General features: G+C 39.2%; 1 protein-coding gene across 1 annotated transcript in view; it reads left to right on the plus strand.

The window, feature by feature from the left end:
* LOC309354757 (vomeronasal type-2 receptor 26-like) overlaps window positions 1–26,243 on the plus strand; it is a gene marked incomplete at its 5' end in the record, with an annotated part of 90,049 nt that overhangs the window by 2,445 nt on the left and 61,361 nt on the right. The window contains 4 exons of the mRNA XM_081885028.1: window positions 1,293–1,520; window positions 7,617–8,474; window positions 15,412–15,639; window positions 16,244–16,370. Of these exons, the coding sequence (XP_081741154.1) occupies window positions 1,293–1,520; window positions 7,617–8,474; window positions 15,412–15,639; window positions 16,244–16,370 (1,441 nt within the window). The remainder of the gene's footprint in view (window positions 1–1,292; window positions 1,521–7,616; window positions 8,475–15,411; window positions 15,640–16,243; window positions 16,371–26,243) is intronic.

Here is a 26,243-nt window from a genome sequence, read left to right on the forward strand (position 1 = left end):
ATTTTCACAAAATTGGCAAAGATGCCCTGGAAAACCCAGATGTATGGCAGGGGGTGAGGTGGTAAAAGCTCTACAACTTTGTCCGGATTTTCAGTTTGGGGAATATGGCAATCCCAGGTTGTGGAGGTTCTTTTGCTGTGCTTTTAGTTGAAATGGTGTTGAGTAAGGCCTATTTGGGTACAATTATATTCTCTTCTTTCCACACTTTTCTTTAGCTCATCTATGGCCCTGCTCCAGTGATGAATGACAAAACGCCAGGCATCCCATTCTACCAGATGGTGCCCAGAGAAGATAGTCAGTTTGCAGGGATTCTTTCTTTGCTTCTGCATTTCAGGTGGACATGGATTGGACTCCTAACGATGGATAATGACAATGGAGAAAGATTTGTGCAAAATGTGTTTCCGCCTTTTTCTCAGAATGGTATCTGCTTTGCCTTCATAGAAAGAACCCATACATTTACTATTGTCACTGAAATAAATGAGATGTTTAACAAGGGGGGTAAAATACATGATAAAATCATAGATAGTAAAGCCAGTGTAGTGGTGGCATATGGAGAATCTTATGGGATTGTGTTGTTGAGATGGTTTCCATATCTGTCAGCCCAAGAACATATAAGGAAGAAGTCGAAAGGTATAGTGTGGATAATAACAGCCCAGGGGGAATTCAATTCAATGGTCTATCAGAGGACCTGGGATACAGAAATGTTCCACGGATCTCTCTCATTTACAATTCAATCCAATGATCTACCAGGATTTCAAGAATTTGTTAGAAACAGAAACCCATCCAGCATCACAGGAGATGGTTTTATCAAGGACTTCTGGCAACAGGCCTTTGGCTGTGTATTCCCAAATACAGATGTCAGCAAGATAGATGGGGACATTTGCACTGGGGAAGAGAAGCTGGAGAATCTTTCTGAGTCTTTTTTTGAAATGAGCATGACCTCTCACAGCTACAGTATCTACAATGCTGTCTATGTTATGGCCCATGCTTTACATGCTATGTCCTCATCTAGACTCAAGCACACTGCCATGCAGAACAGAGGCATGCAGACATTTCAGGATCACCAGCCCTGGAAGGTAATGAATGTGAAAAGAAGGGGAGAAGATTCATCCAGTGTGTATTTTAAAGCAAATCAATTTATACCTTCCAAAATGAAACTTTCTTTTTCATCTTCCTTCATCCCTTAAAAAGAGATAACACTGACAGAATATTTTTGCCACTTTCCTCATTTTTCCATCCTAACATATACACTACAGCATTTTCTAACTATTGTTTTTTCCACTTCAATTCAGCTCCACGAGTTTTTGAAAAGGGTGTCATTTAACAATAATGCTGGAGAGACAGTTTCCTTTGACCAGAATGGGGAGTTTGCAGCTGGCTTTGACATTGATAACTGGATATTCCTAAAAAATGAATCCTTTCATAGAATAAAAGTTGGGAGGACCGATCCCCTGGCTTCTCCAGACCAAGTGTTCACCATCAATGAGAATGTCATAACATGGCACAAGGGATTTAATCAGGTAGAGATAGATTAAAAAAAATACTCTGCTCCTATAAAATCATGATTTTTTTGTGATCATTACATACCATATGTAAAGTCTCCTGGATTTTATTGCTTCCTTGGTGATTATCTTTAATATCACCATTAATATTTTTCATTTACACATTAGACACAACCTCTTTCTGTGTGTACTCAGAGTTGCCGTCCTGGTTCTAGGAAAAAAGTGAAGGAGGGGGAGCCATCTTGCTGCTATGATTGTGTCCCATGCCCAGGAGGGAAGATTTCAGATCAAATTGGTAAGGCATATAATGTAATTGGACTTTTCAACATCAGAACAGTAGCTGAAGAAACACCATTAATAACTTTTAAATAGTTATCTCAATGGGGCTGAGTTTATTTTCCTTAAACAGGGTGTCAGTTTTGGCTCCTTTTTTTAAACATCAGTGGATAATTGCTTAAGAAAAATAAAATAAAATATGGCTGCAATCTCTTAATGCCTTTGTAAATCAAACATTTAGTTATAGTAATATACTTAAGATTAGCCTTGAATATTATTCAACCAGTAAACAAACACACACAGACACCCAAATGCTCAATTATGAAAACACTTTCTGCTTTCAAAATACCTCCCGGCTTAATACCAGAGTTAAGGCTATATTATATTACCTCAATCTCCATAGTGTTGGGAAACTGGAAGCTATGTCTGTAGCCGTAAGTGACATGCTGCATGGATAATGATATTGTGCACTACCACAAATTCTGCTTGTTTACTAGTTATCCTCACTGTATGGCATGATGTTCCTTAGTCTTTCAGGTTCCAGGGAAGGTTGGGGTGGGGGGGGGGAGGAATCAACACACACAAAGATTAATCTAACAAGGCTCAGATGCTTTATTCCTGGACTGTGAGGACAAAGCATCTTTGCTCATACAAATCTAATCACAAGGAGAATAACATTTATTTCATGTTGGGGAACTTTCTGGCCATATTTTCTACATAAAAATACCATTGTTTTTTTTTTTCAGATATGAGTGATTGCCATAAATGCACAGATGAAAAATATGCAAACAAAAAGCAGGATTTTTGTATTCCTAAGAATTTCAGCTTTCTGTCTTATGAAGAACCTTTGAGTCTCTGCTTAACTTCTTTAGCTCTTTCATTTTCTATGATGACAGCTTTAGTGCTAGGGATATTTATGAAGCACCACAACACTCCCATTGTCAAAGCTAACAACCGGGACCTCACCTATACTCTCCTCATCTCCCTGTTCCTCTGCTTCCTTTGTGCATTTTTATTTATTGGAGAACCTAAGAGGGTAATGTGTTTCCTTCGACAAACTACTTTCAGCATCATTTTCTCAGTGGCTGTTTCTTGTGTGCTGGCAAAAACCACCACAGTGGTTCTGGCTTTCATGGCCACCAAACCGGGATCCAAAATGAGGAAGTGGGTGGGGAAGAGTTTGGCCAACTCCATTGTTCTTTCCTGCTCCCTCATCCAAGCACTTATTTGTACTGTTTGGCTTGCAACCTCTCCCCCATTCCCAGATGTTGACATGCACTCCTTGACTTCAGAAATTGTGTTAGAATGCAATGAGGGGTGTGTGACTATGTTCTACTGTGTGCTTGGCTACATGGGCTTCCTGGCAACTGTCAGTTTCTCTGTGGCTTTCCTTTCCAGAAAGTTACCCGGCAGTTTCAATGAAGCCAAGTTCATCACTTTCAGCATGTTGGTCTTTTGCAGTGTTTGGTTATCGTTTATTCCTTCCTACCTGAGCACAAAGGGAAAACACATGGTTGCAGTGGAAATCTTCTCTATTTTAGCCTCCAGTGCTGGACTGCTGGGTTGCATCTTTGCACCCAAATGTTACATTATTATGCTAAGGCCTGAATTGAACAGGAAGGAACAGCTAATTAGGAGAAAACCTCAAATAATTTAATTGTTCATTTTGTTTTTCCTGTATATTTCTGTAAATTATTAAGCTCAAAATGGAATCAAATGTTCTGTAAGAAACCTACAAATTATATTTAGTTTCATAATAGTATAGTATCAGTTTCTTCTCACATAGTTGCGACTGAATATGGGAAACAGTTTTTTGTCTTTCTGTAAATGTATCCACATCAGCCTCTGAATCACACACAAAATGTATTGATTAGTCTTTTTGGTTTGAGGAGATTTTTCATTCTTTGGAAAGCCCTTGCTTTGACTGAGACAAATATCCTCTGTCAAATCAAGCATCTTTCTCTGACTAAGGAAATACCCCTGGAAACAACTCATTCTCTTAGATGTTTCAGGGCAGTGGAGCAATGTGTTCTAATGGTACCTTGCTCATCAAATATAATGTATGTACAGTTAAATGGTTAGATATATGGTTCTGTGTTTCTGATAGCCAGTGTTCACATTGTGCTATAATTTCAGGATGACTAATCCCCTCATAACTTTTATTGAAGGAGAATCCCTTAGGAAAAAAATAAGAGACTCAAGGAAGGCAATACACATGGACTTCTTCCTTTGTACTATACTATAAGACACAGAACTGAATGCTATTACATATAAATGAACTGAAAAAAATATAAACTACTTTCAGCACCATTTTCCCCACCCAAGTCTTTTCTGGGAATCCTTGTATCACCCATTTCTCAATTCAAGTCAATGGAGCTCATTTTTACAGTCCCCATTTCAGTGAAGGGGTGAGTGGGTAACAAAGTTGCATTTGTAATCATTCTAATTTTGTCCTGAATATTAACTTGAACTGGAAAGGTGCAGATCAGAACCACAGTCTCTGTTAACAATTCCACGGCCCTTGGAGATTCAAGATTTGGTAGCATGTGGAAGAGCCTTTTCAGTAGTGACTCCCAAGCTCTGAAACTCCCTCCTTCTGGATGGACACCTGGCACCTATGTTGTACACATTTTGGAGACATGTAAAGGTGCAACTTTTCATCCGGTGTTTTGGGAATGGCTGAATGTGAGCTTTCCCTTCAGAAGATGCTGTATTATTTTACCTTGGCTTGGAGTTTTATATCTGTATTTTTAGATATGACTGTTTTTATTCTTATTGTACCTGGTTCTGACAGGGAAAGCAGTAAAAATATTTATATCAAATAAAAAAAACAAAATAAACATATGAAAGATATACATTGCCTACTGCTGATTTGAAGAAAGGCAGCCCTAACATCAAACACTTTTCTTTCCTGAAGCTGAATGTTGGAAAATACAGGGCTCACCCCAAAAAAGCATTCCTTCAGACAGCACGTGCATTATTAAATTAGCTGCGAAAAGAAGTGGTGATGTCATCAACTTGGAAGGCTTTAAAAGAGGATTAGACACATTTATGGAGGCTAATTCTGTCAATGGCTACTAGCCACAATTGCTATATTATACCACTGTCAGAGGCAGTATACCTCCAATACTAAGGGGAATCACACATGGGGAGAGGACATGTTATCCTCAGGTCCTGCTTACAAACTTCCCATGAGCATCTGGTTGACAAGTGTGAAAACAGGATACTGGACTAATTGAGCCATTGGCCTGATCCGGTACAATCTTCTTATGTTTCTCTCTGGCTCTGGAGAAAATTCTAGTTACTCTTGTGTGATTTCCCTACTATGTGTCATTCCCAACCTCGGTGTCCCTTGGTATCTAATTGAATGAAAGAAAAAGCAGCAATTTGAATGTGTCAAATCGGTTTACTTCTGCAACTCCAGAGGGAATGTTCAACTTTAAATTGGTGGTTATTTTTCCTTTGATTGTGAAATGGATAGTACCGTATTTTTCGCTCTATAAGACGCACCAGACCACAAGACGCACCTAGTTTTTGAAGGTGGAAAACAAGAAAAAAATTATTCTGAATCTCAGAAGCCAGAACAGCAAGCCAGAACTGCAGGGAAAGCAGCCATCCCTCTTGCTGTTCTGGCTTCTGGGATAGCTGCACAGCCTGCATTCGCTCCATAAGACGCACACACATTTCCCTTTACTTTTTAGGAGGGAAAAGTGAGTCTTATAGAGCAAAAAATACGGTAATTAACTCTGCTGTTTTCCAGTACCCCAGTACAATAGCAGTGGCCTTTAGCAAAGCTAATAATACAGCCTATGAAGAGTGGTATAAAAAACCCCTCCAGAAATCAGAACTGGGTCTAAGGGGGTAAAATCAGACAAAGCTGTATCAGTCTGATCTCAGATACTTTATATTTTAGTCCTGGGCCTTTAGAGATGGATAAAAGAGGAGTATCTGGTGCTAGTGACAACAGATCTACCAGGATGGTGTTATTAATTGCCTTGCTTTTGTTATTGCTTCCACACATGGTATGTAAATCTCATATTAATAACTGCATGCTTGCTGATCCACACCCTCCACTTCATGAGTATCATCAGAGAGGAGACTTCATCATTGGAGCCATTGCTTCCCAGGCTTTCATCATCTCTGGTGCAATAACTTTTACCCAAGAACCCCCACCACCTTTGTTTGAAGAGCTTGCGTAAGAATTTTACTTTTTCTTAATAAAACAATTTCCTATGAACCTGTATTGGTTTTCTTCTTTTTGCTTTGTGTACTGAAGGGTGCTAAGAGAATAGTGAAGTGTAACAAAAAGTTTGGATTTACAAAAGAAATAAAAAAATTAAATTCAAAGAAGACAATAGTGTGGGTTTTAACCTCTTCCCTGACAACGTTGTGCTAAAGTGCATGCAGGAGTATTAGGAGAGCGAAGAGTTAACAATAGAAAGAGAAATTGAGATTGTACAGGGGAAATGGTAAGAAAAGTTGATGTATCATACCTTTGGATGGTGCAAAATATATTTAAGGATGGAGTTGTCTTCTAAATTAACTCTGAATGGAGAGAGGGTCTCCACCTCTTTGTCAACTGGCACAGAATCTGTGCTGTCTTGATGACTTTCTTAATGGACATCACCTTCTTTTTTAATTCCTAATCATCCTTCTCCCAGGAAATTCTCTTGTCAGGAAACTGGCCTGGCTTGTATGTTAAAAATTACTTGATCCAGGAATAAGTGGGGTCCAGGAATTAGAAGGAGGGGTGTTCAGGAATTCAGCCAACCCCCATAGCTCATAACCAGGGTTGTAGCTAGGGGGTGGTGAGGTGGGTCCCTGCCAGGAGTGCAGGTGATGGAGGGGTGCAAAATTGGCTACAATATGTCCATAAATATAAATATTGAATATTGCCTCATAAAAATGGTTTTAAATAGAGGGTGAATTGAATAGGTGGAGGGGGGGCAGTTTGGAGAAGTGGAAAGAAGAGCTAATCTGTAAGTGGCTATGGGGCTCAATCTGGATGGTTCTGCCAATGGTGGAAGATTACCTAGCTATGGCTCTACTCATAACACCATGTTCTGAAACATTATGTTCTGAAAAACACAGATATTATTTGGGCTTTTCCTTTATTACATATACTACCTTAGGATATGGATTTGCTATAAAGGAGGATTGCATCTAAATACCATAATAAAGAACAATGAAGTAGATGTAGAAGACCACTACAAAGATTTTACAAGGCCTGGCATTTCCTTATTATTAAAAATGCATCTTTAATTCTAGTGTCATTCCTAAGAATTATCAACATATCCTAGCATTGGCATTTGCAGTAAAGGAAATTAATGAAAACCCTCAGATCTTACCCAATATCACTTTGGGTTTTCATATCTATGATAGCTATTTCACTGCTAAATGGACATATCATGCCACAATTCTCCTGATATACACCCTGAGAAGATTTGTTCCCAGCTACAAGTGTGATGTTCAGAATAACTTGTTTGGAATCATTGGAGGGCTAGACCCCTTAACCTCACTTCATGTTGCAAACATTGTGGACATTTACAAGATTCCACAGGTAGGATATATTTGTATGTTGTCCATATGTCATATTTTTCTGATTTGTTGATTTGGAGAGAGAATGATACGGGTGAATTTGGAATATATACATGGGTGTTAATTTATGTGTTTTTGACCTTAGCAACCGGTCTATTGCATTGGAAATCTTGCACTTCCACTTATAGGGTTATTGTAAAGATTGTTGACAAAATATGTGAAAATGAACACTGAAAAGTAATACATGTAAATGGCATTGTCATTGCATCTATTCCCCCATTTGCACGCATTTATCTTTAGCTCATATATGGTTCTGCTCCAGTGATGAATGACAAAACTCCTGGCCTTCCCTTCTATCAGATGGCTCCCAAGGAAATGCTTCAGTATGAGGGAATACTGTCTATGCTCCTGCAGTTTAGGTGGATGTGGATTGGACTCCTTACTTTCAATGATGAGAATGGAGATAGATTTTTGCAAACTGTATTGCCACTTTTTGCCAAGAGTGGCATCTGTTTTGCCTTCATACAAAGGAGTCAAACATTTTCTTTTGTCACAAAAATTAATGATATGATGAAAAGGGGGGCAAAAATACACGATGCCATCATTGATAGTAATGCCAACGTAGTGGTGCTTTATGGCGAATCTTACACCATTGCACTTTTGAGGTGGTTTCCATATTTGTCAGAACAAGAAAATACAAGAAATAAACCCAAAGGCATAGTGTGGATTATAACAGCCCAGGCGGACCTCACTTCGATGGTCTATCAGAGGACATGGGATACAGAAATAATCCATGGATCTCTCTCATTTACAATTCACTCCAATGATTTGCCAATATTTCAACAATTTGTTGCCAGCAGAAACCCATCCAGCACAACAGGAGATGGTTTTATCAAGGACTTCTGGCAACAGACTTTTGGGTGTGTTTTCCTAACTGCAGATGCAGGAGAGGTGAATGGAGATATTTGTACAGGTGAGGAGAAGCTGGAGAGTCTTCCTGGGACCTTTTTTGAAACGATTATTACTGGCCACAGCTATAGCATCTACAATGCTGTCTATGCATTGTCTCACGCTTTGCATGCTATGTCCTCATCTAGAGTCAAACATGGTGCAATGGTGGACAAAGGACAGAAACATCAGAATCAACACTTGTGGCAGGTAAAGTGTCATATCTGTGGTTGTAAGAGCAGAATTTAAATTGCCTAGCCATCTTCCCAAATTCAGTATGGGTTCAAACACCATGTTAGACAAAAAGATCTCTGCATTGCAAGGGATTGGGCACAGATTCTATGAATCTGTGATTCCTAAAAGCTCCTAATATAGCAAATAGATAATGGAACCAAAATATACTGTGTGTTACTTCCGGAGGCGGCGCAAAACGGCAATGGCGGTCCTCTTTACTGTGTGAAGAGGGGCTCCGCGAAAAAGGGTCGTCCGCTGCGGCAAAGCGGAGACCCATTAAGACAAACCGTAGGCAGAGCGAGCCTGCGGCCGTGGGACTCGGCGGGTGCCAGAAGCCCCCCCAGAAACGAGGAAGGGACCTCGTAAGAGGCTCCGGAACGTGAACGGGGGAGCGGCGCTGTGAGTTCATCGCTCTTTTCGCGGAAGTGAAGCCGCGCTGCTGTTGCTGATGAGCGTCGACCTTTCTTCTTGAAAATCATCGGAATTGGCTGCAATTTACCCGTGAGTAAGGGGTACTAAAGATTGACTAAAGATTGATTTAAATTCGTTTAATTCGGCTGAAAACGGGAGGCGAGTAACAGGAAGTCCGCCTTCCGGTCCTGCTAATCAGAACAAAGCAAAGAGCCCGACGTGGGCTGAAGCGCTTAAAAGAGACTTTGAAATTAGTATGAAGGGGCATTAACAGACTGTGTTCTTCTAGAAATTAAAAAGATTGAAGGATTAAATCTGTTGGTTCATTGCGTTAAGGAATCTTCCCCCTATTGTGAAGTGACGTGGAATTGAAGGGGATAACCGAGCTATCGGACTGCCAGTGTTGCAAAGGAGTACTGTCAGGCTGCTGAAACTTTTTCTTAAGTACAAATTGTTGCATTGATGGATACACTATCGCTTTAATACTGATATTGGAACCTTTCCGTTACCTTGTGGCACTATTTTGAAACAGAACTATCTGAAAGCCTCCTTTTTGAACTTGGGGACTATAAAAGTTGAAATAGGAACTTTGATGGTGGAAAAGAAACTTTCTTTCTTATGAAAACCCCCCCTAGTGGATTTGCGGAGGCATTGAGGTCTGGGAACTGTACCTTATTGGGATTTTTTGTGGTTTAATTGTTTACATTCTGGACTTGCCTTTCTCATGGATTGAAAGACTATTTGACCTTGAACAGAGGCAGCTGGGGAATGAGTGGCCCAGGGAAAACAAGAGCATCTAAAGCTAAGGAAGCTTTAGCTGAGGAAGCTAAAGAAAAGAAAAAAGATAAGAGAGCTGGGCAGCTTGTTCAAACAACGTTGACTCATCAACGCAGATCCTCGGTACCAACTGTGCTGACGGCGCAGGAGGAAGAAGTTGAAACGCTTGCAACAGAAGATATGGCAACTGGAGGAACTGATCCAGTCTTGAAACAAATTTTGGAACAACTGGCACTTTTGAATAAGAAGGTGGACGATCAGTCATCTAAAATTGACAGAGCTACATCTACTATCAGTAAGTTAACAGATCAGGTTTCCCAGCATACTCAGGCTATTGAGAAACTGCAAGGAGCTACGGCGGAGAACTACAAATTAGCTGCGGAAGCCAATCAAAAAGCTGAGCAAGCGTGCAAAAAGGTGGAGGAGATCAAAGGGGAAGTAAGACCTCTGAAAAGACAGGTAGGAGAACAGCAAGCCTACCTGTCAATGGTGGAACTGAAAAGTAAGGAATGTAATCTTAGGCTGAGGGCCGTCCCAGAGCTGGAGCAGGGCAACCTAGAGGAATTTTTGACGCAGTTGTTTTCTAAATTTTGGGGGGTTGAGGAAGATAAAGACTTCAAAATTGTGACGGCCTTCAGATTGGGAAGATCGGTTAAGAAAGACAAGTCCAGAGACTGTTTGGTTTGTTTGAGAACAAGAGAGGAAAGAGACAAGATACTAGGCCAACATTTTAAAAAATCTCTGGAAGTTGAAGGCAAAAGGGCAGAAATTTATAGAGACATTCCTAAATATCTGTTGGACCTTAGAGCCTCATATACAGACTTGGCCAAATTGTTAAGGTACAACGCAATCCCTTACAGGTGGGAATTTCCTCAAGGTCTATCATTCACCTATAAAGGAAAGAAGGTAAGAATTAAAACACCAGAGGACCACCAGAAGTTCCTACACGACAACGAGGAGGACCTCCAAAAGAGAGCTGCAGATTCTTGGCCTCCACCACCGGGATCACCACCAAGACCCGTACCATCTGGAGGCGGACCGGCACCACAGCCTTCGGGAACGGAGGACAAATTAGATACCCAACTGTGATATCTAAGAAGCAGACCAGGATGTCTCTACAGCTTCTTAGTTGGAACATAAATGGCGGGAATTCTCCAGAAAAACGGAGAAAAGTATTTCATATTTTGAAAAAAGAACAATTGGACATTATTTGCCTGCAAGAAACACATGTGACAAGACTCCACAGAAAAGTGTTAATTAACAAAAGGCTAGGCCAAGAATTTATCTCATCGGACAAAGTTAAGAAAAGAGGAGTGGTGATATATGCAAAGGAGAACTTGTCACCAAAATTCGTATTCAAAGATGAACAGGGTAGAATTTTAGCAATTGAAATTCAGACACAAGGAGAAAAGTTGTTAATTCTAGGAATATACGCCCCAAATGATGGAAAATCGGAATTTTTCAAGAAGCTGCATGAGACTATGCTGGACTATTTGGATTACAACAACATTATCATGTTGGGAGATATGAACGGCGTCGCCTCAGTGAATATGGATAAGTCGCAAAGTGCTAATATAACGAAAGACGGCAGACTACCAAAAACCTTTTTCGAAATGACTGACAATTTGGATTTGATTGATATATGGAGGATCAAGAACCCTCTAGGGAAAGAAGGAACTTTCTTTTCTGAGGCCCACATGACATGGACGCGAATCGACCAAATATGGATAACTAGAGGGCTGGCACCTAAGACCAGAAAAGTGGAAATCTGCCCAAAAACCTGCTCCGACCACAACGCTTTGAGAATGGAATTGAGATTAAATACAACCGGATCTTTCAGATGGAGAATGAACGACGCTTTGTTAAGAGATCAGGAGATTGTTAAGAAGGCCCAAAAAGTTTTAAAGGATTATTTTGAAATAAACTTAAAGACAAATGTGGAAAAAAGAACAATCTGGGACGCAAGTAAAGCAGTTATGAGAGGGTTTCTAATACAGCAGAACACGATTAAAAAAAGGCTCTGGAATGAAAAGAAGGAGAAGATTTTGGAGAAAATAAGAGAAGGAGAGAAAAAACTGAGATCCAGGCCTAAATCAAAGGAAGTATTGAGAGAAGTGAAGTTTTTCCAGGCACAATATTCGAAACTGATAAATCAAGAGGTGGAATGGAAAATTAAACAAATGAAACAAAGATCCTTTGAATCTGCTAATAAGTGCGGGAAGTTGTTGGCTTGGCAGTTGAAAAAGAGACAAAAGCTTAACACAGTTACAAATCTAGAGATTGAAGGGAGAATGGTTCAGAAACCCGAGGAAATTAGAAAGTGTTTCCAGAGATATTTCAAAGAACTTTATTCACAAAGGCCACAAAAAGGCTCGGAGGTGGACCAATTTGTCACAACTAATGGATTACAAAAAATACCCCAGGAAATGAGAGCAACCCTGAACTGTAATATTACAATCCAAGAAATTGAATGCGCCATTCAGAACCTCCAATTGGGCAAGTCTCCGGGACCTGATGGACTTACTTCCAAATATTACAAGGCATTGAAGGATTCATTGATACAACCATTGTTGGAAGTTTGTAACCAGATTATGGAGGGGAGGAAGGCACCGGAAACGTGGAAAGAAGCTTTCATCACGTTGATACCAAAATCAGAAACTGAAAAAACTCAACTTAAAAACTACCGTCCTATCTCACTCCTAAATGTGGATTACAAAATCTTTGCAGACATTTTGGCAAGCAGGTTTAAGAAAGTATTAAATGAAGTGATTCATAAGGACCAAGCAGGCTTTCTCCCTGGCAGACATTTATTTGACAACACAAGAAACATCATTGACATTTTGGAATTTTTACAGACTAACTCAAATACAAGAGCGGTGTTGATCTTTATTGATGCGGAGAAAGCCTTTGACAACATTTCTTGGATGTTTATGAAGAAAAATTTGGAAAGGATGGGAGTAGGGCGGGGGTTTGAAAATGGAATAGAAGCAATTTATTCAGAACAAAAAGCTAAATTGATAGTAAACAACGTGGTGACAGAGGAGTTCAAAATTGAAAAAGGGACACGACAGGGGTGCCCTCTATCTCCTCTGCTGTTTATTTCAGTCCTGGAGGTGCTATTGAACATGATTAGAAATGACCGGTTGGCACAGGGAATTGTGGTCGGAGAGAAACAATATAAACTGAAAGCATTTGCAGATGACTTGGTATTAACATTACAGGAGCCAGCCTCTAGTACTAAAAGAGCGTTAGAATTAATTTCTGACTTTGGTCGGGTGGCGGGATTCAAGCTGAATAAACAAAAAACTAAAGTTTTAGCAAAAAACTTGACAACTACTGAAATAGAGGAGTTCAGAAAAGAAACAGAACTAAATGTGGTTAAAAAAGTAAAGTACTTAGGGGTGTACCTGACCTCCAAAAATTTGAATTTGTTTAAGGACAATTATGAGAAATGTTGGTCAGAGATCAAAAGAGACTTGGAAACATGGTCAAGACTGAAACTTTCCTTGTTGGGCAGAATAGCTGCTATAAAGATGAATGTATTGCCGAAAATGCTATTTTTGTTTCAGGCCCTCCAGATCGTGGATAAGGTGGAATGTTTTGGAAAATGGCAGAGGGATATATCTAAATTTGTCTGGCAGGGCAAAAAGCCCCGAATAAAGTTTAAAATACTAACAGATGCGAAAGAAAGAGGGGGGTTTGCCCTGCCGGACTTGAAGTTATATTATGAATCTGCAGCCCTCTGCTGGTTGAAGGATTGGATTTTGTTGGAGAACACCGATGTCCTCGACCTGGAGGGATTTGATAATGCTTTTGGGTGGCATGCATATTTGTGGTATGACAAGGTTAAAGTTCATAAATTGTTCAAAAACCATATTGTCAGAAGGGCAATTTTTATGGTCTGGTCAAAATATAAAGACTTATTGGAGAGTAAAACTCCGAGGTGGCTCTCACCGATGGAGGCCAAAGCACGTAAAAGACTCAATATGGAGGCCCACTGGCCTAAATATTGGGAAATAATTGAAAAAATTGGAGATAAATGGAGGTTGCAGAGTATGGAAAAGTTAAAAAACAAGGTGCGAGATTGGTTGCATTATGCTCAAATTCAGGAAGTTTTTAAAGCGGACAAAAAAGTGGGTTTCCAGGAGGAAAAATCGAAACTAGAGACAGAGTTGCTTGAGCCAAAATCTAAGCTAATTTCGAGAATGTACAACTTGCTGCTTAAATGGAATACACAGGATGAGATTGTTAAATCCTCTATGACAAAGTGGGCGCAGGACTTGGGGCATAACATTATGTTTGAAGACTGGGAAAGGTTATGGAACACCGGAATGAAATTCACGGCATGTAGTGCCTTGAAGGAAAATATTATGAAAATGACATACCGGTGGTACATGACCCCAGTCAAGCTTGCAAAGATATATCACCTGTCTGATAATAAATGTTGGAAATGTAAAGAAGAGGAAGGGACATTTCTACACCTCTGGTGGACCTGCCCGAAGGTGAAGGCCTTCTGGGAGATGATACATAATGAACTAAAAAAGGTGCTTAGATTTACCGTACCCAAGAAACCGGAGGCCTTCCTCTTGGGCATGGTAGACCAGAGGGTGGCCAAGAAAGATAGAACTTTCTTTATGTACGCTACTACAGCAGCAAGGATCTTGATGGCAAAGCACTGGAAGACACAAAATCTACCCACACTGGAAGAATGGCAGACGCAGCTGATGGACTATATGGAACTGGCTGAAATGACTGGCAGAATTCGAGACTCGGGAGAAGAAGAAACGGAGGAAGTTTGGGAAAAATTTAAGGACTATTTGAAAAAGCATTATAAGTTGTATGAATGTTAAAAAAATGCTCCTTTCTAGGAAAGTACAGCTTCAGTATCGGTAAATTTTTGAATTGGTAAATAAGGCACAACAAGACAGAAGTGGTGTAATGAAATAATTTTATTGTGTTGAAATTAAAAATTAATGGATTTGGATTGAAATGCTTAGAGACCAGATATCACGATAAAATGGAAGATATATTATTATGTTTAAAATAAGTCAACAAATTGCTGAGGTTTTGGATTTACAGAGAATGCAGTGCCCGGAAGATGGGGGGAGCCCATTAGATTTATGGAAATATGTTTTTGCAATTTGAATTTTGTATATTATAAACCTAATAAAAATTATATTAAAAAAAACAAAATATACTGTGTGTTGTGTGTTTTTTGTCTATGAAGCTTTAAGACATGTACAATGTTATTTTTTTATTCATGTGTTATCCCATGTGTGCTTAAAGCAGGTTCCCCCCCCCCATAACAATGAGTTTAGTTTTATTTTAATTTATTGTATTTCGATATCAATTCACTTTATGAAGTAAAAATGCAGAAAAATAAATAAAATCGTGCAGATTTTACATACTAAAAGTATTCATTTAGAGGACAAGTAATTTAAAACTGTATAAAATATATAGTAAAAACCCTTGCTGGCTCCACCAAATATGAGTTGAATTTACTTTTAGCTTATTTCTCTCTCTCTCTCTCTCTCTCTCTGTGTGTGTGTGTGTGTGTACTGTACACACACAATCAATCACCCCACACATCCAGCACAAAATACACATGAAAATATATGCAATGAAGGGAAGGGAATGGCAAAAGAAAGAAATTTTCAATCATCTAAGGCAAATATATCTCACTCTGCGCTTATTTTCTAACTTCACCTTTTTCTCTTCACTTCAGCTCCATCATTTTCTGAAAGGTGTATTTTTTAACAACAGTGCCGGGGATAGTGTCTCCTTTGACCAGGATGGGGAATTAACAGCTGGATTTGATATTATTAATTGGATTTTTTCCTCCAACCAATCCTTTAGTAAGTTGAAAGTTGGGAGGGTGGATCCGCAGGCTCCTCCAGATCAAATGTTCACCATCAACAAGGATATCATAACATGGCACAGGGGCTTTAACCAGGTATGGTTGATTGTCAATGACTTGAGAAGCACCCTGCATACTCAATTTTGAAGGAAGATTTCCCTAATGATAGACGTTCGGAATACCACTGGTTTAAAATAATTGAAATGAGCTTAGATTAGCCCAGCAGCAATATACTAACTCCCGACTACCAAGGATTCTCATTACAGTACTGCAACTTGCCCATCTTTAATCAGCTTCAGCTTCTTCACTGACCTTGTTTACAGCAAGTGCATAATTTATCTGGAGACTTGATATCAACAGCATAGCTTGCAGTGTAGCAGGGAACTCTTAGCAACTATACAACTACACCTTTCACACCTTTTGTGATATTTCTATAACCGAGGTTAATCAGAGCAAATACAGGTTGCACCTCACAGTGAAAAGAGTTGAAAATGAAACTAGTTAGATGTATCTTTTACTGCCATCCTGTCCAGATGAGGAGCAATCAGGATTTCAACATTTCACCGCTGGGTGGGTTGAAGCCAAATAATAGCAGCCTTCATGACAGCTAGATAACATGTGACAGGTCCCCCACATCTTGAGAATTCTTAGCTCATTTTCCTTCTGATTATTTTATCCCTTTTTATATTTGGAACATTAGGCCCAGCCTCTTTCTCTCTGCACTGAGAGCTGCCATCCTGGTACTAGCAAGAAAGTGAAAGAAGGGGAGCCATTTTGCTGCTATGATTGCATCCCATGTCCAGAGGGAAAGATTTCAGACCAGCTGGGTAAGAAATAGCATGCAGAACCTTATCACAGAGATGTGCCTGGCTGCCTTCTCTCCAATTAGATTCTTAGAAGCTTGGGTAGTTTCTAGAGCACCAGTGAGCAATAATGGATGAAATATTTATAAATCCTGCAATTTTAATATGCAGTTCTCAACCAGGTATATGACCATTGTATTACATTTTATTTGGATTTGCATTTGAAGATAAAAGAACTGTTAAATAGTATGATTCCCTGAGCCTTAAAAAGCTTGTGTCTCTACACACATTCAAAATCCTTTATTAGGCATAACACACCACACATTAACTAACAAGCATCATATACAGACTGTATAAAATATGGGCTCAGCAAACACAGTGTATGCACACATGAATGCACTCCTCTGATTGACAAGGTATGGCGCTTGATGGTGCCCTTGGACTCATCAATGCCTGGAGAAGTACAGGTAGTGATGGTGGCCAAGAGTGATTTGTTGCAAGCTCTGACTGGAATGCAAGTAGCAGGTCAAATTATTTCCATGCCAAAACACTTAACATGGAACTGGAGAGGATGCAAAATGTGACTAGAAAACCAAACACAAATCTAATTCAACACCACTAGGTTTCCAGGTCCACACAATGCAATATTCACATGGATATTTTGCTAAGCGAATAAAACACTACCGGGTTGCTGCCACCAGAGCTAGACATGGAACCCATCACATGACTATTTTGAAGACATTTTAGAAAGTTCAAGTAGTTTAGAAGGGTAATTATAGAGAAAGATACATTGGCCACATATCCCCTTGATTCAACAAGCTGGTTTGGGCCATTAAAAAGCCTACATTGGATTTGGCTAGTGGGCTGGATTGTTTTCTCAACTACCTCCTTATGTGACAACAAGGACATGGGGGGTGCTGTGGTCTAAACCACTTAGCCTCTTGGGCTTGCTTATTGTAATGTCGTCAGTACGAATCTACACGACGGGGTGTGCTCCTGTTGCTCTGTCCCAGCTCCTGGCAACGTACCAGTTCGAAAGCATACCAGTGTGAGTAGATAAATAGGTACCGTTGTGGTGGGAAGGTAAACAGCATTTCTGTGTACTCTGGCTTCCATCACAGTGTTCTGTGGCTTAGTGATGCTGACCACATGACCCAGATAGCTGTTGGCAGACAAATGCCGGCTCCCTCGGCCTGAAAGTGGAGATGAGTGGCACACCCCATAGTCAAGTTCAACTGGACTTAACCGTCCAGTGGTCCTTACCCTTTACCTTTTACCTTCCCTTCCCTTACGTGACACGTTTGACAAGTGGGGGAGGGGGGAATTCATCACTCAGTCAATGCTGTCACAATGTTTTCAGATGACCCAATTTTCCAGGATGGATTATTAGCTAATCCTCATTACGAAGCAGAGCACATGAAAGTCCAAACTATCAGCTCTGCACGGGACTGATTAGCACTGCTTACAAATTCTCATTGACCCAGCCTCATCTTTACCTGATTTATCTCAGATGTAGGGCAGGTAGATAATAGATCATAGAATCATGGAGTTGGAAGGGACCAGGAGCATCATCTAGTCCAACCTCCTGCAATGCAGGAATCTTTCACACAATGTGGGGCTTGAACCCATGGCCACAGTGAAAGTCCTGTGAACTAAACACAGAGGTCTGGTGAGCCGAGATGACCATGGGACAGAGGTTCCCTACCCATGCCATAGATGAACTTGATCTCAATTCTATCAGAAAGAATTTGGCTCATATACAGTTAAGAACAGTGGGAAGAACATTGTATGTCATTGTGCTTTCTGATATTTTTACTTTTTGAGATGAAGACTATATCTTTTCTTTCTCAGATATGAATGACTCCCATAAATGCACAGAAGGAAATTATCCAAACAGAAACCAGAATTCATGCATTGCCAAGCATATAAGCTTTCTATCTTACAAGGAACCTTTGGGGCTTACTTTAGCCTCTCTTGCTTTTTGCTTTTCTTTGATTGCAGCTTCAGTGCTTGTAATATTTTTGAAACTCCAGAATACTCCAATTGTAAAAGCAAACAACCGGGAGCTCACTTATACTCTCCTCATCTCCCTCCTGCTCTGCTTCCTTTGTGTTTTGTTGTTCATTGGACAGCCTAATAAGGTGACATGTCTCATCCGACAAGCTGCTTTTGGCATCATCTTCTCAGTGGCTGTATCTTGTGTTCTGGCGAAAACCACCACAGTAGTTCTGGCTTTCATGGCCACCAAACCAGGATCCAAAATGAGGAAATGGGTGGGGAAAACACTAGCCAATTCTATTGTTTTCTCCTGCTCCCTTATTCAAGCAAGTATTTGTACTTTATGGCTAGCAACATCTCCACCATTCCCAGATGCTGACAGACATTCAATAATGGATGAAATTGTACTAGAGTGTAATGAAGGATCTGTGATTATGTTCTACTGTGTCTTGAGCTACATGGGCTTCCTGGCAATTGTCAGTTTAATTATAGCATTCTTTGCTAGGAAGCTGCCTGACAGTTTTAATGAGGCCAAGTTTATCACTTTCAGCATGTTGGTCTTTTGCAGTGTTTGGTTGTCCTTTGTTCCAACTTACCTGAGTTCTAATGGAAAATACATGGTAGCCGTGGAGATCTTTTCAATCTTAGCCTCCAGCCTTGGTTTGCTGGTTTGCATCTTTTCCCCCAAATGTTATATAATTGTGCTGAGACCTGAGCTGAACAACAAGGATCAGTTAATCAGAAGAAAATCTGAAGGCATTTAGTCATGTGTGCATTTTGTTAAATCTGTGTATTATGTGTGCATTTGCAAAAAAAATTGCATCTTTACCTTGAGGCCTAAACTGAATAATAATAACTTGCATCTAATAGGAAGGATGTATTGAAGAATGCAAATGTTTGTTCATTTACCTTACTTTGCAATCCAGGGAGGAGAGGGTAAAAACCCTGAGTTTCTTCTTAACCATTGCTTGATACAACTTTCTCAAAGCTGACCTTTGTTTTAATATTCCATTGGAAAACTGAATCAAAATTAAAGGAAAACTGTGATGTAAAAATATTGGTGCACACATGTGTGAGAGCACGCACAAGCCTGGGTACGCACGCACACACATGCACACACTACAGAAATTACCCTCAGGTGGTTTCTAGTAACCAGATGAGGGAAACATGCATTGCCTACTATTAGGCAAACCGAGGTGGTAGTTTGCCATGTCTCCCTCTCATGCAAGAAGTAAAACCAGTCTTTCAATCTTTCCAGAAAAATCATTTCCAAATCATTCAAATCCCATGTTCAAGGATTTAAATTTCCCCTCTGGCTCTATGGCAAGAACATTTAATTCTAATGTATTTTCCTTGCTTTGGGTCAATCTAAGCCTACATACAATTTCCTATTCCAACTAGGTACAAAGTCAAAAATTCTGTTAACATACAACAAAAAAATATTTTAATAAGAAATGCTATATAGAATCCCTGCATTTGACTTGGTGGGTTCCTTAGCCTTTAATTATCATAAAGGTTGTAATTAACTTGGGTGTTTGTCTCAAAAAGCAGACACAAAAATACCAAATCACTAGGGGCATTCAGTTAACAGTAAAAACAATTGTCAAAAAAACCCTCCCTTAAGTGAAGGATAATTCCATAAATATATGCTCTATATTTCAGATACAGGTCTAGGGACTAGGGACAGGAGCACATATACCAATAATGTCACTAATATTTGAGTTTAGGGATCTAGATTTCATTATTGATAGAAGACTATCTGAACATTCAGATCAGAGCATTGCAATCATAGAGATGTTCCTGAAAGTGTTATAGATGGAACTGGGAAATCTGCATATATAAAGGAATGATTAGCATATGTAATCACTATGGTGATACTAGTGACTTTGCTTCTGGTAATGCTTCCTCAAATGGCATGCAAAGCTCACATTCTTAAGTGCAGGTTCCAATATCCACACCATCCTTTCCACAAATATCATCAGGATGGAGACCTTATAATTGGTGCTATTGCTTCTCAGAGCTTCATTGTCTCCAGTTCAATAGACTTCACAGAAGAACCCCTCCCAACACTACATGAAGAGTTTATGTAAGGAATTATAAGTTTATTTTCCGTTTCATTTACTTCCTTTTCACCCTTTTTTCAGGGGGAGTATGAAAGTGAGGTAAGATCCAGGACCTTACCTTAATTGTGTACAGCCCCATAAGATGTGCTAGTATCCCTGTTAAAGAATGGGTCTTTGGCACCAGAGAAAGGGCATTTATCCCTTTCTCACATGCCATTTTCTAAATCTGAGCTAATTACCCTGGTAGCATGTGAAGATGCACTATTTGAAAGGGGGGCAGTGTTCTGAATCTGATTTCTCCATTTTAACTCCTATTAACATTTTAAAAATTAAATTAGAGTCTGCTCAAGGATTTTGCCCCATACCCTGTAAGAGAAAACCCATAAACAGTTGCATTTGCTGTAAATATCACAACTTTGTCAATGAGTGTAGAAGATCTGGAGAAAGGCAGCAAGAGTGGGGAATGAACTCGTGTGGGAGACAAAGAGCATACTCATGCCTTTACTCATCACTGTTCAACAGCCCAGCTCACTTTCAGCAAATGAAAGCAGCTGCTACCTTCATGCATATTAAAGTGTATTAATTCCTCCATCCAGTTTTATTACATTTTCTTCAGAGGCAGATTTAGGGGAGTGCAATTGGACTGTGAATGGGGTGCAGGAGGCAGCGTGCATGGCCTTTCACCAAAATTTCTGGGTGCCCAGCCCCTTCATGGGGAATTTTGTGGGTGCTCAGGCACCCAAGGAGTGCAGTCAGGGAGTTGGCACCTGTACCTATCTGTTTTAGGGAAATTCAATAAAAGGAATTAAATAATAATACATTGGGTGATGAATGCTGCTAGTAGAATAGATCACAATTGCAAAAACTAGATATGTGTGAAATAGGTTAATTTCTTGCAGTCTACTCTAAATGGTAATTTGCTAAGTATCTATACCACACCACATCTTTTGATGAAATCATTGATACCATCATGTGCTCTATATTCTGATATATCACTTTAGAATAAGATTAATTCAATAAAGGATGTCTATAAATGCTATAATTGTAAAGGAAGGCAGATTTTAAAGAGTGGCATTTTGTCATTGTTGTTATATTTTTTGTGATACAAAATTCAGCTCTCTTTTCCTAGCGTAGTACCAAAGAATTACCAGCACATCCTAGCCTTGGCCTTCGCAGTAAAGGAGATAAATGAAAACATTATGATCTTGCCCAATGTCACCTTGGGCTTCCACATTTATGACAGCTATTTCAGTGCAAAGTCAACCTACCATGCTACAATGCTACTTACATCCACGCTGGAGAGATTTGTCCCCAATTACATATGTGATGTCAGGAATAATCTAGTAGCAGTCATTGGGGGACTGGACTCCCATATCTCCCTTCATGTGGCAAATGTTTTGGATATTTACAAGATTCCACAGGTAAAATGTATGTCTTGTGGTTGTAGTTGTTTTGTTCTAGCAGCACAGAGTGCATGGCAAAGAACAGATAAGGCAAGTCCACACCCCAAGGAACTTCCTGTGTAAAATGGATGTAGAGCAATGGGTTAAATTGTGACATAGTTAGAAAGGGGAATAATATGTGATGAACTCTGTTACTCATACTTTTTCATAGTTGCAGTAAGGACAAGGGAATGTTCGAAAAGCTTCCTGGAAAAGGTGAAATTTGAGGATGAAATTACAAGAGACAAGGAAGGTTGTTGCATGCTGGAAATCACAATGAATCATTGGGGGTGAGAGTTTCAGTAAAGAATATTTTTGAATGACTGCAGGTGATGATGCTCAGAAAATGATGGTCAAAGGAAGAAGCTGCTAAGAGGTCTTTTTTTTTAATTTCAAACAAAACAAAACAAAAATCCCCGGAACTCAAAGTACCTCTGTTCGTAGTCTTTTTGTTTGTTTGCTTGTTTCACTTCTTTCTCCCCCCCCCCCACCAAGAGAAAATATATTTTTTGATTTTTGATTTTGACAAAATAATAAGAATAAATAAATAAGAATAAAAGTGTGCACCCCACCACTGAGACCATTCCATTGTAAGTATCCAGCCTCTCCAAATTTCAACATTTCTTGCGATGGTTTGAACCCTTTCCATTTTAACAATACAAATTCTACAAACACCTTCCACAGGTCCTCAAAATAATCTCTCCTGCGTATTTCCCGTCTTATCTTAATGGCACATGTTAATTTATCCTTAATAGCTATATCCCACACCTCTTTATGCCATTCTTCCATTTTATATTCTGCTTGTCCCTTCCACTTCCTAGCTATCATAATTCTTGCAGCTGTCAATAACTTTGTGAGCAAGTCCTTTATAGCCTGCAAACCGTCCACCCCATTGCAAATTGATAATAATGCTACCTCCGAACTTTCACCAGCTTTAACCCAGTGATTTCTGTTATCTCCTTAAACACACTTTGCCAGAAAAATTGTACATATTTACACCCCCACCATATGTGAAGATAATTTCCAATTTCCTGGCATCCCCTCAAACATAACACCAAATATTCCTTGTTTATTTGATTTAATCTGACTGGTGTTAACTACCATCTCTATACTAATTTATAATAATTTTCTTTTATTCTTATAGACAACATTTTCAATGCACAATTCTCCCATATTTCCCCCCAGCTTTGACAATCTATCCACCCTGTTGTCTCCTTTCCCCTCACCTCTATTAATTGATCTTCTTGATCCTCCATTTCTACTAATATTTTATAAATTTCACTGGTTTCCCCCTTTTTAACTGTACTTTCTTCTTTATCTCCCCCTTTTATAATCTCCCCCCCCCCCAGATTTTGTGTATTCTTTGCAGTTCTTGTTTTCCCTTAACCACTTCTTTGACAATTGCTCCAGTTGTACAGTATACAGCTATACCAAATTATTTTACTTTCTGTTAGAGCTTCTCTTATTTCTTTCTCCACCCAATACCTTATTTTGAATATTTTCTTCTCTTTCGCTTCTTTTTCAATTTCCTTTTTTAAATTTACTGGTAAGTCTTCTATCATCACCACCAGAGCTGGTGGGGAATTTGCTGATATCAATTTTCCTTTATCTTTTGCCCATATCTCAATGGTATTTTTTAATAAGGGATTTTTAATCTTCTGCTACTATTGCCTATTTGGGATGATAAAAATATATATTCTCTAACTCCTCCCTCATTTCCTGTGTAAAACTATCTAACCATTCTAACACTCCTTGTTCTGTTATCCCATCTATGATATATCTTAACTGATTTGCTATATAATATAACTTTATGTTGGGGAGACCCACTTCACCTGTTTTCTGGGGTTTATACCATATTCTTTTATTAATTCTAGGTTTCTTATCCCCAATAAAAAAAATATTGATCATACTTTGCCAACCCTTTATTTATGTCTCCAATATCTTAATGGATAACATTCTAATTTTATTTAATTTATTAAAATTCTCTTGTTCTAAATTTTCTAAAATCCTTTTTATATTTATTCCCAAGTACTTTATTGCATATCTTGATTTTATATCTATTTTTATTTTCTTCAATAAATTTGGTTTTTCATCTTCATTATAGTTGAATATCATCATCTCTAATTTGGACTAATTAATCTGTAACCCTGTTATTTCTCCCAAAAAAATTCAAGTGTGCCTCTATTACCTGCATATTTTCCAATGGATTTTTGATTGTTTACATGGTGGCATCTGCAAATAAGCTTGTTCTCTCTTTTTCTTTATTGCTTATTTCTTTTATATTTCCACCTTCTCTAATTATATTGGCCAGAGTTTCAATGACCAATACAAATAAAATTGGGGAAAGGGGGGCATCCTTGTCTTGTGCCCTAGGCTAGTGTTATTTGTTCTATTACACCATCATTCACTATGATGTTTGTAGTCTTCATGCACCGTCTCTGTCTCTCTGATGACTGCATTGATTTAACAATGAATAAATGGGACTAATGGGAGTGGTGAAATGCCCAATCCAAGTCTTCCTTCAATGTGGAACCAATAGATTGCCAAAGGGAAGCCACAGCTCTCTCCATCTCAGTACCAAATATTTAGAAGAAATGTTTAAAGTGTACACCTACTTTGCAGGGTAACTGTAAAGACTATTCATATAAAGCTATGGAATTTCTTTGGATACCTGAGAGTTTTACAGAAATGTTATTATCGTCTTTTCAATCTCTACTCTTCATTTATCTTTAGCTAATATATAGCCCTGCTCCAGTGATGAATGATAAAACTCCAGGCCTTCCATTCTACCAGATGATCCCCAAGGAAGTCATTCAGTATAAGGGGATTCTCTATTTACTTTTGTATTTTGGGTGGAAGTGGATTGGACTCATTGTTATGGATACCTCAGATGGAGAAAGGTTTGTGCAAACTGTGGTTCCAATGTTTTCCCAGAATGAGATCTGTTTTGCTTTTATAGAAAGAATTCCAACATTGACTTTTGTCACAGACATTAAATATGTGATGGAAGATGGTGCAAAAATACATGATAAAGTGATGGGCAGCAAAGCCAATGTCATAGTGGCCTATGGAGAATCTTACTCCATGGCTTTTTTCAGATATCTTCCATATCTATCACAGCAAGAAAGCATGGCAAATAAACCAAAAGTGTGGATAGCAACAGCCCAGGTGGAACATACTGCATTTGTTATTCAAAGGACTTGGGATGATGAACTATTCTATGGTGCTCTTGCCTTCAAAATTCACTCCAGTGAACTCCCACTGTTTCACCAGTTTGTTCAGAGCACAAACCCATCCAGCACCACAGGAGATGGTTTCATAAGGGACTTTTGGCAAAATGCCTTTGGCTGTGTATTTCCAAATCAAGCTCTGGATGAACAGAAGGAGGATATCTGCACTGGGAAGGAGAAACTTGAAAGTCTTCCCGATTCTTTTTTTGGGATCAGCATGACTGGTCACAGCTACAGCATCTACAATGCTGTCTATGCTGTGGCCCATGCTTTACATAAAATGTCATCATCTGTACACAGATCAGTGATGAAGGAAGGTGAACAGACCCTTCACAGCCAACTGCCATGGCAGGTAATGAACTTAACATTGTCAGATAAAACACAATATTATGGAGATGTAGTAGTTCACGAACTATGACTAAATGTTTGCTGGTTCCCCCCGTGGTCTCCATTTCATCTTCATTCCAGAAATGAATTAGTATTATTTTCCTTCCTTGAAATGACAAACAAATTAATTAATTAATTTTTATGGTGTTTGGCTGCTCAAGTATGTCTTAGAAAAATTAAACTTCATTGGAAAATACTCTTTCCTATGAGGTTTCCCTGCTGAGGTAGAGGTAAAGTAATTGTGCACATTTGTGTGCCTGTGGAACGGATATCTGTGGCATTTGGCATTAACTTTAAGATTAAGAATTGGCCTTTTCTCCTTCCATTTAACACACTCCCACCCCCCAAAATAGCAACAGACTCATAAACATGCAAGCATCATAAGGCATTTATACAAATCTAGAATGTGGCCAAACTTGGAATACTCTATACTCAAATGTGCTTCCAGAAGAAGTAGTGATTGATGTTCTTCTAACTGTAGGTCCATTATTCCCTGAGAAGTGTCTCATTTAACAACAGTGCTGGGGAAAAGGTTTCCTTTGACCAGAATGGACAGCTAGTAGCTGGATTTGATGTTATCAACTGGGTTAGTTCCTCAAACCAGTCTATAGTGAAAGTTGGGAGGATAGATCCCGAGGCTCCTCCAGACCAAGTGTTTACCATCAACAAAGATGCCATAACATGGCACAGCTGGTTTAACCAGGTAAAAGGCATCCATCAGCAATTTGTTAGCTGTTATTTGATACCTTTGTAAGTGCTAAGTCACCATCATGTTGT

This window comes from Podarcis melisellensis (assembly GCF_964234715.1).
Source record: "Podarcis melisellensis genome assembly, chromosome: 13".
NCBI classification, from domain to species: domain Eukaryota; kingdom Metazoa; phylum Chordata; class Lepidosauria; order Squamata; family Lacertidae; genus Podarcis; species Podarcis melisellensis.